General features: G+C 44.6%; 1 protein-coding gene across 2 annotated transcripts in view; it reads right to left on the reverse strand.

Annotated features, from left to right (window-relative positions):
• The window catches only part of LOC142571518 (transcription factor Sp1-like), an 80,753-nt gene extending 68,970 nt beyond the window's left edge, over positions 1 to 11,783 (reverse strand). The window contains exons 1-2 of one of the 2 annotated variants that reach the window (XM_075679941.1): positions 11,567 to 11,783; positions 5,958 to 6,266 (exon numbers count right to left, since the gene is read on the reverse strand). In XM_075679941.1, coding sequence (XP_075536056.1) covers positions 5,958 to 6,266; positions 11,567 to 11,629 — 372 coding nt within the window. In that variant the 5' untranslated portion in view covers positions 11,630 to 11,783. The remainder of the gene's footprint in view (positions 1 to 5,957; positions 6,267 to 11,566) is intronic. The other variant, XM_075679942.1, reaches the window with a different exon arrangement.
• Positions 11,784 to 15,333: the final 3,550 nt, after the last annotated feature.

Below are 15,333 nucleotides of genomic sequence, written 5' to 3' on the forward strand. Positions count from 1 at the left end.
TTTTTGAGCAAGTTGATAGGTTGAGAAAGGCTGGGTACCCGCTCGCTGTGATGCTGGCATCGTGTGCTAGACTAATGAAAGAACTTAAAAAGGATAAAGGACAATGCACAAAGAATCGAAGGCAGAAGGATGTAGCTTCCAAGGTTTCAGTGATTCCGTATGTGCACGGCCTTTCACACAGGCTTAAAAAGGTGGCTGGTAGTTATGCAGTAAAAGTGGTATTTTTGGCAAAAAACAAAATAGGTAGTGTGTGCTCTAAGGTTAAAAAGAAGTTCGAAAGTAAGGATGATGTAAAGAAAGAATGTAGTGTTAAACATCTGCGCAAGAACCAATTTGTTGATTGCACGAAGAACGTTGTGTATCAGATTCCTATGACGTGTGGTCATGTGTACGTAGGGCAGACTGCGAGACGCATTAACACGAGGTTAAGGGAGCACTTGTCTAGTCTGAAAGGTCGCCCTAGTACGCATTTGGCAATGCATTGCCAAGAACATGATTGCTCACCTTGTCTTAGTAGCACAGACATTTTGCATAGGCATAGGAATCAAACCGCTAGGGAAATTGTGGAAGCACACTGGATTGAAAAACAAAAAGAAAAATGCATCAGCCATCCTTCTGTTTCATTGTTAAAGAAAATTCGCTTCTATCATCACATCTTTAACGCATTTTATTGTAAGTGGTTGTTTTATGCACCTTGCTGTTTTTACGTTGACCGGGTGGCTTCTGTCCACGTCTTTTTATCGCAAGTGTTATATGTACTATTGACGTGCTCTCTTGACTTGATTGCGCAGATGAGCGGGTATCATATGCGCTATAGGCGTGCTCTGTTGACTAGATCGCGCAGATCTGTGGGTATTTAAGCAGGTAGTTCTTCAAAACTAAAACCAGTTGTTAGAAAGTGCTCGTCCTTGTGTTGCCCCTTTTCTTCGTCCCTGTTTGTTTGCGCACAAAAAGTTTTAAGACATATTAGCATCTTTCATTAAAATGTGATCCCGAGTCATTTGTGTGTCATCTTCACAAACACACACAACACTATGTGTGCAACTATGATTACCACTGCAGCTTGTTATTTTACAATTCACTCAAGCTGCCACAGAACACGCTGGAAAGGACAGCTGTGTTACAGTGTAGCACCCCAGGTGGCAGCGTGGGTCACCACTCAAGTCCCTGGTGTGACTTACCACAACACCAACACCAGTTTTGTAGACTGTAAAACACTTGTCTTGCCCTTATAACGAAAGGTGCAAAATTTTTTAACGCCTTCTCATAATGACACTAAATTAATTATGGAGATGAAAGCACATGCTTGCTTCAATGAAACATTGTATGTGTGTGTTGTCTGGTTGGTCAGACCGTAGTTTCGTAGCTACCTAGGGCTGAGTTTGCTCTTGTCATTACCTAGAAGGAAAAGTGATACTGTGGTGTTGTGTGGGGTATGCATGGGGATGCTGGGAAGTAGGAACTATTCAGATTAGCGTCTTTCTAGGAGATCAAGGGTACCTTGAAGTCGCATGCGGAGGCCAGTGTCACATCTGTCACAATGTCTCTACTACAACAGCATATAAAATCTTCTTTGCGTGTGAAACTATATGAACGAATGACAGGACAGAAAAAAATGCTACTTGCTACTAAGTTTATTTAGAGCGGACAGCTTACCCTTTAAGGAAGTTGCCAGAATGCATAAACACATTGTGCGCTGAAGAAATCAATGTGCCAAAATTCATGTTTATCCCAAAAGTGAAACAAAGAATTGGTGTTCACTGCTGAGCAGGGTTGGATATATATAGCTGATATAAATTTTTCCTTTATTTTTATGTAGTGTACCTAAATTAAGTAAAGCAATGAAAACGGATAGTTGGTGCACATTCATCATTATGTTATACTGAGTTTTCACTGGCAAAAACAATATAACAAAGAAGAGAACAAGGACATGGATGGACAAAGCACAGATGTCTGCATCCTTGTTCTCTTCTTTGTTGTATGTTTTTGCCAGTGTAAAACTCAGCGCTACATAATCATGAATATCTAAATGAATTCATGTGCCAAAGCAGCTCTTCTTTCATTAAGCAAGTGGATGTGATAAAGGCTTGGCTCATGCGTTCAGAGACCCAATGCATAGGTAAATGTGAAGCAATATTATTTTTTATATAAATAAAGCTCATGTTCCCTTGCTCTGTCATCAATGCAACAGCCTGTTAAGACATTATAAACCCTACCACAACTAAACTGGATTTTACACACCATGCTGATAGTGCAAATTAAATATGGCCTTGAGCATTTCTTTTTTCGCACAGGGACAGCGTCAGCAGTTTTCAAATACATGGACATGAGTTAGCCAGCTTTCATGTTGTTGAGAAATCAAAAGCTACTTTGCATCTAATTAGCTACATTTTCCCATGTTATGTGCCACTTTGGGCAAATAAGGGATAACATGTGGCCTTTTTCCTATCACTATAGACCGTTTTTAGCAGTTAGTTTGCGGAGCACAAAAGAGCTGGCACTACTTTCTGGCACCATATGACATCATCTGAGCACAGTTGACTGCCTGAATCACCACTTTAGGGGAGTGGGCTTATGCCAACTCTATTGACTCTATAAAATAACATATAGCGGATATGAAGAAAAGTTTGGCGTGGTACATTTGAAAAAGTATCCTCCAACACGGTGAGATGTCAGCGTACCTTGCATTACAAATAAGGGGAAACAATAGTATGAACAGACTAGCCCAGGTAGCGCTAGCTTGTCCTTTCCTCCCCTTATATTTATGTCAATTTGCACTAAGTGGCCATAGTTATTGTGATCCATAACACAGTATGAACCGGTTAGCCCAGCAACAAGTATTACCAAAGAGAAACAAGTTTATGTGTTGTGTGGAAACTGCATTTTAGCAAATAAGTGGTTGTCTGTCATAGATGGCCAAGTATTTTTACATGTTAGACTACTCAGCTTTGATAAAGAGATGTTTAACTACGATGTGAATGTGATAAGAAGAGTCATGAGCATGAGTGAGCTAAGAACAATTTAGTGTTCTTTCATTTGATGTCACCGGGTTGCCATGGCTCTTTAACAAAATGTCGTGTCCGGTAATGTGTATTTTATAAAAAGGAGGGGACAACTAGTCAGGCTCGCACATATGCATAATCGCAATGGACTGTGTACACAGTCATGGTGATAAACCCAGAACATCTTGCATGTATGTAAAACATATTTTCCCATGTTGTGGCAAGGACACTGCGGGCATTAAAAAGGCGTGACTGCAAGTTCTGTTCTGAGCACGTAAAGCATAACGAAATACGAGGCTTGTGCAAATATTATGCTATTCTAGAATATTCACTTCTGCCCGAATTTCAGTATCCGAAGCTTTAGTATTCAAAACGAATGTACACTTTTCCACGTATAAGCCACACACCCAAATGCAACAACCTGGGAAGAAAAAATTGCGCATATAACCAGCTGACTCCATACAACGCCCAAATCTGCCCAAAAAAAGTCTCCATTCATCAATGCACAAGTTGTCCACGCCGTGTCTACAGCCAGCAGTTCTGTTACCCACCTCTTCTACGACGCTGATGGTGGAGAACTTCACTCTAATTTTACTGTTCTAAATACTTTTGGTGCGTGTTATACACACAAAGATAGGGTATATTTTAAAACATATATAATCGATAGACTCTGTTTTATGAGCAAGATGAATCGTTAGCCCACAGAAAAGGCAATGCAAAGACGAATTCACTTTAATCACGTGCCGATTTCTGACCCCTGCTCCATTATTCAAAAATATTACTCACGGCAGCCATGCAGCTTCCCGAGAACCGAACAGCCACTTGAATAGATTTGCGTCGACGTAACACTAGACCCTAACTTTGGTGGCTGACAACCGGTAAAACAGTACTGTTTAGGCATAACAGCCAAGGCAGGCAGCAGTGGATGGCAAACCGTCACAGAAAGTTCACCACTCGTCAGTGACTGGACCCCAAATCATGCATGCAAGCTAGACTGAGGCCCGCAAAAGTGGCGAGTGTGGCTACGATGTTCGTCTGTGAGCTTACGTAACGAAACAAGTAAAGCTCACGTGTAGATGGAAAACATCAAGCTGAACTTGCACAACACAGCATACCGTATAGACTCATGTAAGGGCTGCACCCGTGTAAAAGCGACACCCCTAACTTGGCAGCCCAAAATTTAAAAAGACAATTCTATCAGAGAAGCAATGCGTTCAGTGCCCCAATGCCGCACACCCTGCGGACTTCTGTGCGCCACTATTAGATGGCGAGTGGTGTGTGTTGCCCTCTGATGCAATGGTAGATTTGAGGATCCGAGGTGCGCAGTAGTCACCAGCTGCGTCGGCACCATTTTGAGGTTCGGTCCTGTGCAGAGGCCGCACCTCGTAAAAATTGTGAAAATAAAAAAGTGCAGCCCTTACACGAGTCTATACGATAAACTGCCAACATGATGTAGTCAAGGTTACATATCATAGGATTGCAACTATGTACAACAGGCTAACGCAAAACACTTCCACGGCCTCAACCACCTCAAAATTTTAAGCAGACTGAAGCCCAACAGTGAGCAAGAGCCTGTAAACAAATTACCTGTTCAGTTGAAATAATAATAAATGTTGAATATGCATTCTTGCATGAAAATATCTTAGTAACAGCCCTTTGAAACTAAATTGACTCAAGAGATGAACCAGTTTCGTTTGAAATACCCTTAACTGACTGCAGTTTCATTAATGACACAAGACACCAAAGCACTTTTGGGCACACACTTTTAATTACTTCTATTGCTCTTATCAGAATGACTAGCTTACTGATTGATAAGATAATATAACAATAGCACAGCTAAGTGGAAAGACCTTCATGCATATATAGTTGTGATTGTTCTTGCTGCTTGCGCATTTATGGGTACTATCAGTCTCTTGCATGTTCAAAAGAACAGATGGTTGCGAGAGGCTGGGAGAACAATATTATCACCAGATTGCTTGTATTACCACCACCACAACAGATTACACAGTACTATCTACAAGAAAATAGAAGAAAAATAAGTATGCGCTAACGACATCGCTTGAATGGAGGGACACACTTGTGCCGACTTGGAGTGCTCACTAAGCATGCGCCATTAGGCTAAAATAAGGCTGTGTGTAAATTATCAGCAGCACTAACATGACACTAACGTTCCTAACACTAACTTGAAGGAAGGTCTCAGCTACAGTTGTTTCTTCTCTATTATCAGGTATATTTTTTATTCAGACAAGTACTTACAATACAGCGTACGATTACATGAAAAGTTAACGATACCAGCTGGACCATAACGTCACAGGAAAGAAGCGAATGTTTGTGTCTATTGTATACCTGTTTAAGCCATGTGTTTGCATTTAGTTTGTTTGCTAGTTATACTGCATTATAGGCAAAAATTAACCTTTTCCATGTCTTGGACAAGCTGGCTTTGCTCACACATTTTTAGTAAAAACGGCCAATGATGCTGAGCTCGTCAGTTGTACTTTGCATTTTCCTTCAATGCCACGGACGAGCCTAGTTCTGTCTCACTGCTTAGTCGTGTTTTTGGTAGATGGCAGCACACAATCTATGGGAAGGAGCAAGCAGAAGTGAATTCATTTTTTTTTTTCTGAGGAGATAAAACATCTTGACAACTGGGGGTGTTCAAAAGATAATATGGCCATTTTTACTCAGAATTTGGGATAATAGTGTGGCATGAAAGAGTTTAGTGAGCCAAAACATTTCTTGAAGTTTTGATTCCAAGAAAGCTTCATTTGCACTGCAATGACCAAGCTTTAGGCCAAGCCAAAACATCTATACAATTTAAAACAAGCCAAACCATCTATATCCCAGCATTCCAATGATGTCACGGCACTTTAAACTCTTGTAGAAGGCGCTGCCAGATTCCCCTCTGGATTGCGCTGTATGAAACTATGTATTATGGTTTAGGTCATTATTGTTTACCTGTGCCACAAGTTGTGTGCCAGGAGAGAAAACTGCAGACTGTGCCTGGGGCTGCGCCTTGACTGTAGGCGAAGGCATAGGTGTGACGGTGCCGTCTGGGTTGAGCACACCCATGGTGGGTGCCTGTACATACTGTGCCACCAGCTCATTCGCTCCTGCTGAGAGCACGGTGGCACTGTTGGTTTTGGCGGGCGAGGCGTCTCCATTGGCGCCATCGCCGCCACCACTGTCATCTGCTGGGGAATCCGTTGGGGAGCCGATCTTGCTACACGTGGCGGCCAGCAGGGCCAATGGGGATGGCTGCACTTCCTGCAGCAGCAGAAAGGCACTTTCTGTCACCAATGTCACAGTGTCGCCTCCCTTTCCAAATGACTACGGAAAGATACAGCCACATTCAACAGCTTTTACGGCATGGTGTACACAAGCTGCAGCTTCTTTTCCGCGTGGTAAATAAAGCAAGTGACTAGCCGGTTCAGTCCCTATAATGTGGCTTTGCAAATAATATTGGCAGTCACAGAATGCAGCACCATCAAATTCCTGAACTCACTATGTGCTTGTGGTGCAGTTTCTTCTTTCTTTTTTTTTTTTTACCTGCCAAAACATTTTTTTTTCCCTCCATAAGGAATTAGTACATATGAAAAGTGATTGTGAGAGAGACAGTTACTATCAGGCATGTATAACCTCACATGCTGAGAGTGGCTCATCAGCTGTCATGGCTAATGTTGCGTATATTTGAGAACAGCATGAATTGGTTACAGCAATAACAAACTATGAACTTTATTCAGTTTCACAGACTGCTCTACTTTTTTGGGGCAGCATTCAACTTTAATCAACAGTTTGTAGTCAACAACTTCATAATGGAAGAAAGCTTGTTTGCTAGCTCAGAGCTTCCTAAGGTGATGTGAAGTTTGAACACTGTTTTTGTTTTCAAATTCAGCATTTTCAGCAAATTCAGAGGTGGCGGTTCAGAATCTGCAATACAGTGTTCATGAAAGGTTTAGTGTAGGGCTTTCATAACCTAATGACCTACAGATAAGGATGTGCTAGTACAGCCACATTCTCAGCATGATCCTATGTAACTGTAAATCAAGCACATACAATACAAACACTGCAAAAGACCAATGAGAATGCTGTGCACCCTTAATTTGGGCACTGCTGCACAACCTCTGCCCTCTTTCTATGCACGTGCATGTACAGTAACACATGAAACTGGAGTAACCTATATTTTCCTCGAACGTAATATTGTAACTGCACATAAAGACTGCCCTTGATAACAGTGGTTGGGAAAATTGTGGGGTTGCACATGCTGCCCTACATATTGTTTTCACACTATGCACGTAGTCTGTCTGCAACGACACAGTCAGGATAAATTTGCCACACTAAAGAAAGATTGCATGCTTACAGAAATGACAACGCACATTGACTAAAGCTAATTCTTTGTTAAAACCCAGTTCCGCAATGCTGGAGGTGGAGTCTCAACGTCACAGTATTAAGTGCAGCATAATGTTGAGCTGAGTTGTACTTGCGTTTTCATCAATGCCACCGCAGAAAGGCAAGCTCTGCACAAGTATTTTATACAAAGAAAAGCCTCGGGGTTCTAATACCAAGGATGCCCGAAATTTCTGAAGTGACCCGCCACAGTGGCTCAGTGGCCACGGCACTCTGCTACCCAGCACCTGGTCATGCGTTCAACTCCTGCCCATAGTTGTAGAATCAATATAGGTGTAGAATGCAAGTGTTTGTGTACTTAGATTAAGGAGCACATTAAACAAACCCCAGGTGGTCAAACGATTACTGGCCCAGTAAACACACACATGCTGAAGCATACTTATAGGCAGTGGGGCATTGTAGCTATGAAGGAATGCTGGCAGAGACCCACAGGCCTGTGGCAGTTGCAATGGCCACCGCAAGACTGAGCATCCAATTTTGTCTCGATTTTAAAGGGGCACTAAATAGTTAAGCTGTTTAAATTGCGCTCTTGCAATACACAAACGGCCACTATTACCAAGAGGCTCTTACCACAGGTGGTGACACCACACCAAAGTTCCTACAAGAACTTGTCATGACATCACTTCTTCTGACAGCAAATGTTTGGTTCCAATTATTTGTGGATCAGTAAATAATATGAGTATACTCCATTATAAGCAGACCAGACGTGCAGCTTGCTAAATTTTTAAACAATTTTCCTGTGCTAAGGTGCAGCATACAAGAAAATACTTGGAAGTCCGTGATGTCACAATGGCAAACCAGCACTAAGGATTAGATGAAGAAAAAAAGAAAAGATTTCATTTTCTCTAGTAATAATCACACTTTTAACACAAAGTGTATAAATAAGGGTCTCGAAGGAACACTAGCTGGGCAGGGATAATGTTGCAACTCTATTTCAATGCAATTCCTTTTCATGCTTGATCAATGGCACCAAGCGGTGACCCGCCTATGCTATCACTGGGATCGGCTAGTTGTGAACGGTGGATGAAAAAAAAAAAATAGAATCCAGCGAAAGGAATCCTTACACTACACTGGCCCTGCACACGTATAATTGAATTGATCTTTCAGCTGGGTTAGTCACTCCAGCATTGCCAGTTAGAACCACCTTGCAGCATATACGCTGTGAGAATGCCATCACTTCTATTTTAGCAAGTATACAGTATAATGCAACACACATTAGAAGCTTTTAGGCACTGCAGCCAGTTTGGATTGCAGAACACAGAAAGATCTCGGATTTGTAGTAAAGAAATTCTGGCCGTGGTTGAGCACACAAGGAACTGGCTTCCAATACAAAAAGTGGAGGTTCGAAGTAAAATTAGCTTGCATTTCGACATCTCATCCTTTGCTCCCCCTTTTCACAATGGTGTTCCAATGTGTCTCTCTCTTGATGAGAATGAGAAGAAAGGGGGGTAACAGAGGGGCCTGATTTTTATAAATCATATCATGAGAAGCCAACAAACAAAGTCACCAAGAAAACATAGGGGAAATTACTTGTACTTAATAAGTTCAGGACAACATTCATTTGGGCTAGATGGTGCATACTTGAGTTAGGAAGGAACTGCGCAACTACGATGATCACGAGAGGGCGAACGACACAGGACAAGCGCCAATTTTATTCACCGAAAAATCAGCAAATATAAGGAAAATCACAGACATGCGCACAAGGACCATAATGCATCATCTGCCAAACTGTTAAAGATAGAAAATTTCGCTTTTGAAGAGGGTCACGGAGGTATCACTAACAGTTTTCTCCTCTCTTCTTTATATGGAATGCTTCCAAAGCCTCATGTCCCTTTGTTTCTCTGCTTCTGCCAAGAATCTTAATCTCTCGGAACCGTGGTTCACACTTATTGCAGTATAGGTATTGTTTCCGTGGCAAATGTTCTGCCGCTCGGTAACACGCAGTGCAAGCCAAGAAACCATGCACCCAAGAAAAACAAGCTGCGAAGCCGGAAGTGGTTCCGTATGTACATAGGATAGCCCACAATATGAAAAAGGTGGCAAACAGACACGGCGTCCCAGTCGTGTTTTCAGCCCTCGGAAACAAGCATAGCTCTGCACCCGCGTTGCGAGCAAGGGTACGAGGAGCAGCTGTACCAAAAAACATGGAAAGCAGTTTGTAAAGTGCTGCACCGGTGTGGTATATGAAATACGTTTGACCTGCAGGAATACCTACATGGGCCAAATGGGCCCGTAGATGCGTGAATGACCGTACAGCAGAACATGTGCGGTCACTGAAAGAAGGAGGTGCGCATCTTTCGCAACATTGCACAACTTGCACTGCGTGTAACCAAGCGGCAGAATATTGCCACGGAAACAATGCCTATACTGCAAGAAGTGTGACCCACAGTTCCAAGAGATAGTTTCTTGGCAGAAGCAGAGAAACAAAGGCACGTGAGGTTTTGGAAACATTCCATATACAGAAGAGAAAACTGTGTTAGTGATACTTCCATGACCCTCTTCAAAAGCGAAATTTCCCATCTTGAACGGTTTGGCAGATGATGCATTATGGTCCTTGTGCGCATATCTGTGATTTTCCTTATATTTGCTGATTTTTCGGTGAATAAAGATAGATGAAGTTGGCACTTGTCCTGTGTCGTTCTCCCTCTCGTGATCGTCGTAGTTGCGCTGTTCCTTCCTAATGCAAATGTACTTAATTGAATTAAATAAAATGGGAAATTAATGGCAATGAAAGTGGATGAAAAAACAAACTGGCCACAGGTGGGGAACGATCCCTCGTCTTCGCATTACATGTGTGTTGCACTCTTGGTGAGATAATTTAAAAGAGTTTTTCGGGTAGTGCATTATCTTCAGGCAAACAAGACAACACAGGCGCTTGCTTTCAGTTCATGTATAGGCGTAGATTACATGCTGTATCAATATATGTCTTTCCAAACGAGCAAGCTTGTTCTGGTTACACGCAATGGCGACGTTTGCCCTTTAATCACCGAAATATTTTACTGTGCAGTGCACTCTCGAAACTCGCACGTCACTAATTACCAAGTGCAGTGAAAGGTAGTGTAGTTAGGTACCAAGGCTTTCTTTTCTTTTTCTTCTTTTTCGCGCCCACCTAATTTTTTTTTTTTCCCGATAAAGTTCACGAGCCTTACTGACTATTTCGGGGTCAGGACTCGCAGTTCGGGTGACAATGTTCTTCCTTCATAGAAGCAGCACTTTTGAGAAGTGGACCTCTACACGTAATGTGATCGCTGGAACGTGCTTGCCTTCGATTTCAGTTGAGAGTATTTACAAGCATGCATTTCGAGTCACGTTACACACTTCTTTAGCCTAGATGTAACACTCAAGGCCATCGACGCGCCCAGAGACAGTGATCGCATCCATTTCATTCCATTAATGAAGTCAGCAGCCTATGCTCTCCCCAGCAGAGAAACTGCGTTCAACAGGTGGTCCACAAGATTCTGACCGCGCAGTCTACGTTCTGCGCTTCGTAATCGCGAGGAAGGCAAATATGACGTAGGCCGCGCTGTCGTTGTTGCGCAAGGCTGTGCACGTCGAGAACGGAGCCGCTGTCAGCAGACACGGAAATGCTAAATGCCACAAGCTTTTTCTTTCTTCTTTTTTAGTATACACGGGCTGCATATAAAATGCGCAATGAAAAATCGCGCGTCACCGGTGAAAGAAACGAATACAGCGTCACACAGGAATCGTGGCGGAGTAGACTTCGCGTAATGGTGTCGCGAAACTATTAAAATATCCGAGTTTCAAATGCGACTTTTATTATTACCCGTTGGGCGGTCGTACAAGAAACATGTTCATCGCGGCTTGTTATATATCAGCTCACAATTTGCCTCGACAGCGGTTTCACGGGGCTCAAGCGCATTCGCGCCATGCAGTCGCACAGAAATCACCATGGCCGTCGCAGCTACACAGCGCGTTAGCAAAGAGGGCGAAGCTACGAACATCGCAGTCACAGGGAAAAAACAGGACATGTGTCGCGCCCCGGTTCCTCCACCCACTTCGAGACAGTGCGCGAGCTGTCCGAAACGTGGGGGCAAGCGACAGCACAGTTATAGGCGGGGTCACGGGATGAGGGGCAGGTCATTGAGACGCCATGATGGGTTAGGGTCGGCCCGAAGGCAACTGAGCACTGAGCGACTTACTTGCGAGTTAGCACTGGGAACGACGTATTCCGATTCTTGGCTCCTTTCGGTGGTCGTGCTCATTCTGAGCCACTGAGCACTGTCTCCTACGCCGAGTCCCAGAGGGACTCGGACTTTCGGGGACAGCACTTGAGGATGCCATCCATATGGGAAGTAATTTTCATAGGCAAACGCGGCAGCCTTCCAGCAAGCTGCCTGCCTCTGACTGCGCACTACGGCGTGCGCAAGCAGTACGAAATGTAGTTCCTGAGAAAAAAATTTTTTACTCGCCTGCGGCAGGCCCACACAAGATATCGAGCGTTATTCTATGTTTCTCCAACGTCAAAAAGCTGTATATAATAATTTGTTGAACTAGTAAATGCATTAAACTTGTTGACGGATAGGAGGGTGGTCGCAGGCGCGCGGGTGGGACGGAGGCAAAGCGGGCGGCAAAAAAAAAAGCGTCGGCGGAAGAGCTGCGCGCATGAATACTTCTATGGCACGTAAAGGCGTGTTCAAGATGGCGGCGCATGTTGCATGGGAGGCGTGCCTTACAGGCGGGACAATGGACAGTTCAGATTTTGAACAACACCCACCCCGTGCGAAGCCGGGCGGCGTTGGTAGATTTTGGGGGACGCGTGCAGGGAGTTTGGGTCCGCCGAAGAACTACTGCATAAGAGAAAGCTGACCAGTTGACTCCCGCGCTTTAGTAGCGTCGTGGAGCGAGCATGTTATACTTTGGTCAGCTTTGATGGAGAGTGGGTTAACGCATGTCACAGCTTAAAATCTTCGTTGAGCTTGCAAACTGAATGAAGGAGTTTACCTATCTTAATGTGAGCCCCAATTTTCGGTCTGCCATTACTTCAATTAAGTTTGCAGTCTCTCATGCTGTAATGGTAATTACTGGTATATACAACGCAGACGTAAAAGTACGACTGTGCGCATGGTCCGTATTAAGAACACGCGTGCTCTGCGGTTCACCATCAATTTGGGATTTATTATTGAAGGCATGCGAGTACTTCCGCTTTACGGCATGTCATCTCTTTACTATTTTTTATCTTCTTCTCATTGGAGGGGATGGGAGATTGCATAGTAGCATCAGTGAAGTCGATTCTTGTGTTACGAACACACCTGCTACCATGAAATAACGGCGTGGCGTGCAGTCGATTCCATGAGCCGGTGCATGTGCGTGTCTAATTTTTTTTTTTTTTTCAATAACGTGTTTCTGAACGCTGCGCGACAATGCGACTGCATTGTTTAAACTTTTTTTTTTTTTTTCGCATGGCTGCTTTACCGTGCTGAGAGAGCAGTGGAAGAAGGGATGACCCGTTTGAACGTTGCGCTAACACTAGCGGGCCATCGCCGCGAGCAAAGCGAGGGTGGTGACGACGGCGGTTGCGAGGCTGCCAGCACCACGCACGCGACTACACCGTTTGTGAGAGGAGAGCAACACCGTGAGCCGCAAAAAGGGGGACAGCACATCTGCTCGTAGAATGGCGAGGCCCCTAATCGCTGGGCGGGCGCTTCCCTCAGACCTACTCCGCCCTTGCCTGCAACAACCCCGAGGCACCGGCGCAGACGAAACAGCAGCTGGCCGCGCCGCGTCCTCCTCTTCCTCGCTGCTGTTGGCTTTGTCTCCCTCTCTTTTTTCTTTGTTTCGTTCCCGTGGCGCGCGCGTCGCCGGCGTTTTCAAACGACGCCAGCGCTGCCTCCGCGGGGATCGAGCGGTGTCTGTCTGCAGCGCTTCGGAGGAGCAGTGGGAGCAGTGTCTGGCAATATCACTTTACTCCGGCGTTCCCAGCGGCTTTCTCCTATCGGCCCGCACTCGCATAAGCCATCCGCAAGGACCGTTGGCAACAGTTTCACACGAAACTTTTACAAACTCCGTGGTTCGTGAGAGAGCGCACCTACCTGTCTTAATGGACAGGTACGAAACTTGCTAAGTTCAGTCTTTGACTTCTTTAGAATACTATGTGGTCCATCTTTGCCGATAAAAAATTAACTAGGCCAGAGCAGATATGCCGCAAAAATTCATGACGTCCCGGTGAGAGGCAGCGCTGTGAGATGCGACCTGCGCATGTAATGTGTGCATGAGTACATAGTCATCTAAAGAACTGGAGGAAAATATGAAGTCCTTAAGGAGGGGGAAGGGGGCTATGTTGTCATAGTGTACTGAGATCTGCAGAACAGTAGATATTGTTTCTAGCCCATTTTACGCATCTTGTTGGTTGAAAACGCGTATTCAAGAGCAAGTTTTAGTAAGAGTGCAAATTCAAGGTTGCAAGAGATTAAACTTGATTGCGGTTCCAAGAGGGCTCAAAGTACAGCAAACATTGAAGCTGAAAGTCATTACATACATACATACATACATACATACATACATACATACATACATACATACATACATACATACATACATACATACATACATACATACATACATACATACATACATACATACATACATACATACATACATACGTGTGTGTGTTCAAAAAGCACGGTGCAAGATGTGATCTTAATCTGACGACCGAACACCATACGTTTTATAACTGTATCTCGCAGCGCATTTTATAAAGATTTGTTTTCATTGAACAGCTTGCCTAACGTTAGCTGGGACGCATGCACGGTACTTGTGTGCACACGCTTGCGTAGTGTCACCGCAGCAACTGTCTGTGCAAATTATGTACCATGGCCTGTGTCAGAATAGCCCACATGCCTCAGGTGACCATGGAGGCCATAAAATCCCCCTTGGGAGTTTTTCGATGCGACGGACGCGCCTCTCGAGCAGTTAGGTGGGGAAGGACAATCAATGATGGTAGCTTTGACGTCCAGTGGCTCCGACTCCAGTTTTACAGCGAATCTATTATAAAGGGACTTCCACGACGGCTTTCGTGTGACGGCGGCATGATATATCAAAAAAGAGAACAACGCAACCTGGATTAGAGCCTCGAATTTGCTTTGAAACGTAATTATCAAGAGATATAGAATAAATGTTACCGTGCGTATAGCTCACTGGAGTAGACAACTTCACTGGGTATTTATCTTAAGAAGTAATTCATAATTTTTGTTTCTAACGTCGCGTTACCGGCTCCACTTAGGTCAGCTAGGAGGGGCTTTATTCGACAAATTCTTTGCCGGCATCGCGTCTGAGCCTTTAGGCTAAGATAAATATTATTTTGCGTGGCATACCAAGCCCCTCAGTGTTCGTGTTCCCGCGCGATCAGCATCTAGTCAGCCTGTCGTCGGCGTCCACAGGCCTCGCTGTTATGTCTAGGGGGCCTCAACACATCATCGCTGGCCTCCCCCCCACCGCGGGGATCTGTGAGGATGGCGTCGATAACGTTGCCCCTGACGACCCCAGGAGGGGGAGGAATAAAGTTTTATCAAGACCCAGGAATTTCGCGTGGTGGGTGGTGTCCTCAGTCCAGGACCCCGGTGTACCTTGCTGCCTTCATCGCCTTATTTACCATCCCGACCTGGTTCTCAGGTCAGGATGGTAAATGTGTACACAGATTCCCAGACTGCCCATCTGGCATGTGCTAATGTTATTTACACAGATCCCGTACAGCAGAAGATCCGGCACCAAGCACGCCTGCTCCGCGAATGCGGTCACGATGTTACCATTCACTGGGTCCCTGCGCACTGCGGTATCCCCGGAAACGAGAAGGCTCATAGACTGGCGCGCGCTCATCTCTCTACCGCGCTAGCCAGAGCCTCCGATAATCCTTATCCTCTCCTAGCTACCACATCTGAGGTAGCAGACCCGATGGCAGACAAGCATGCGA

The sequence above is a fragment of the Dermacentor variabilis genome, chromosome 2 (genome assembly GCF_050947875.1).
Source record: "Dermacentor variabilis isolate Ectoservices chromosome 2, ASM5094787v1, whole genome shotgun sequence".
In the NCBI taxonomy this organism is placed as follows: Eukaryota; Metazoa; Arthropoda; class Arachnida; order Ixodida; family Ixodidae; genus Dermacentor; species Dermacentor variabilis.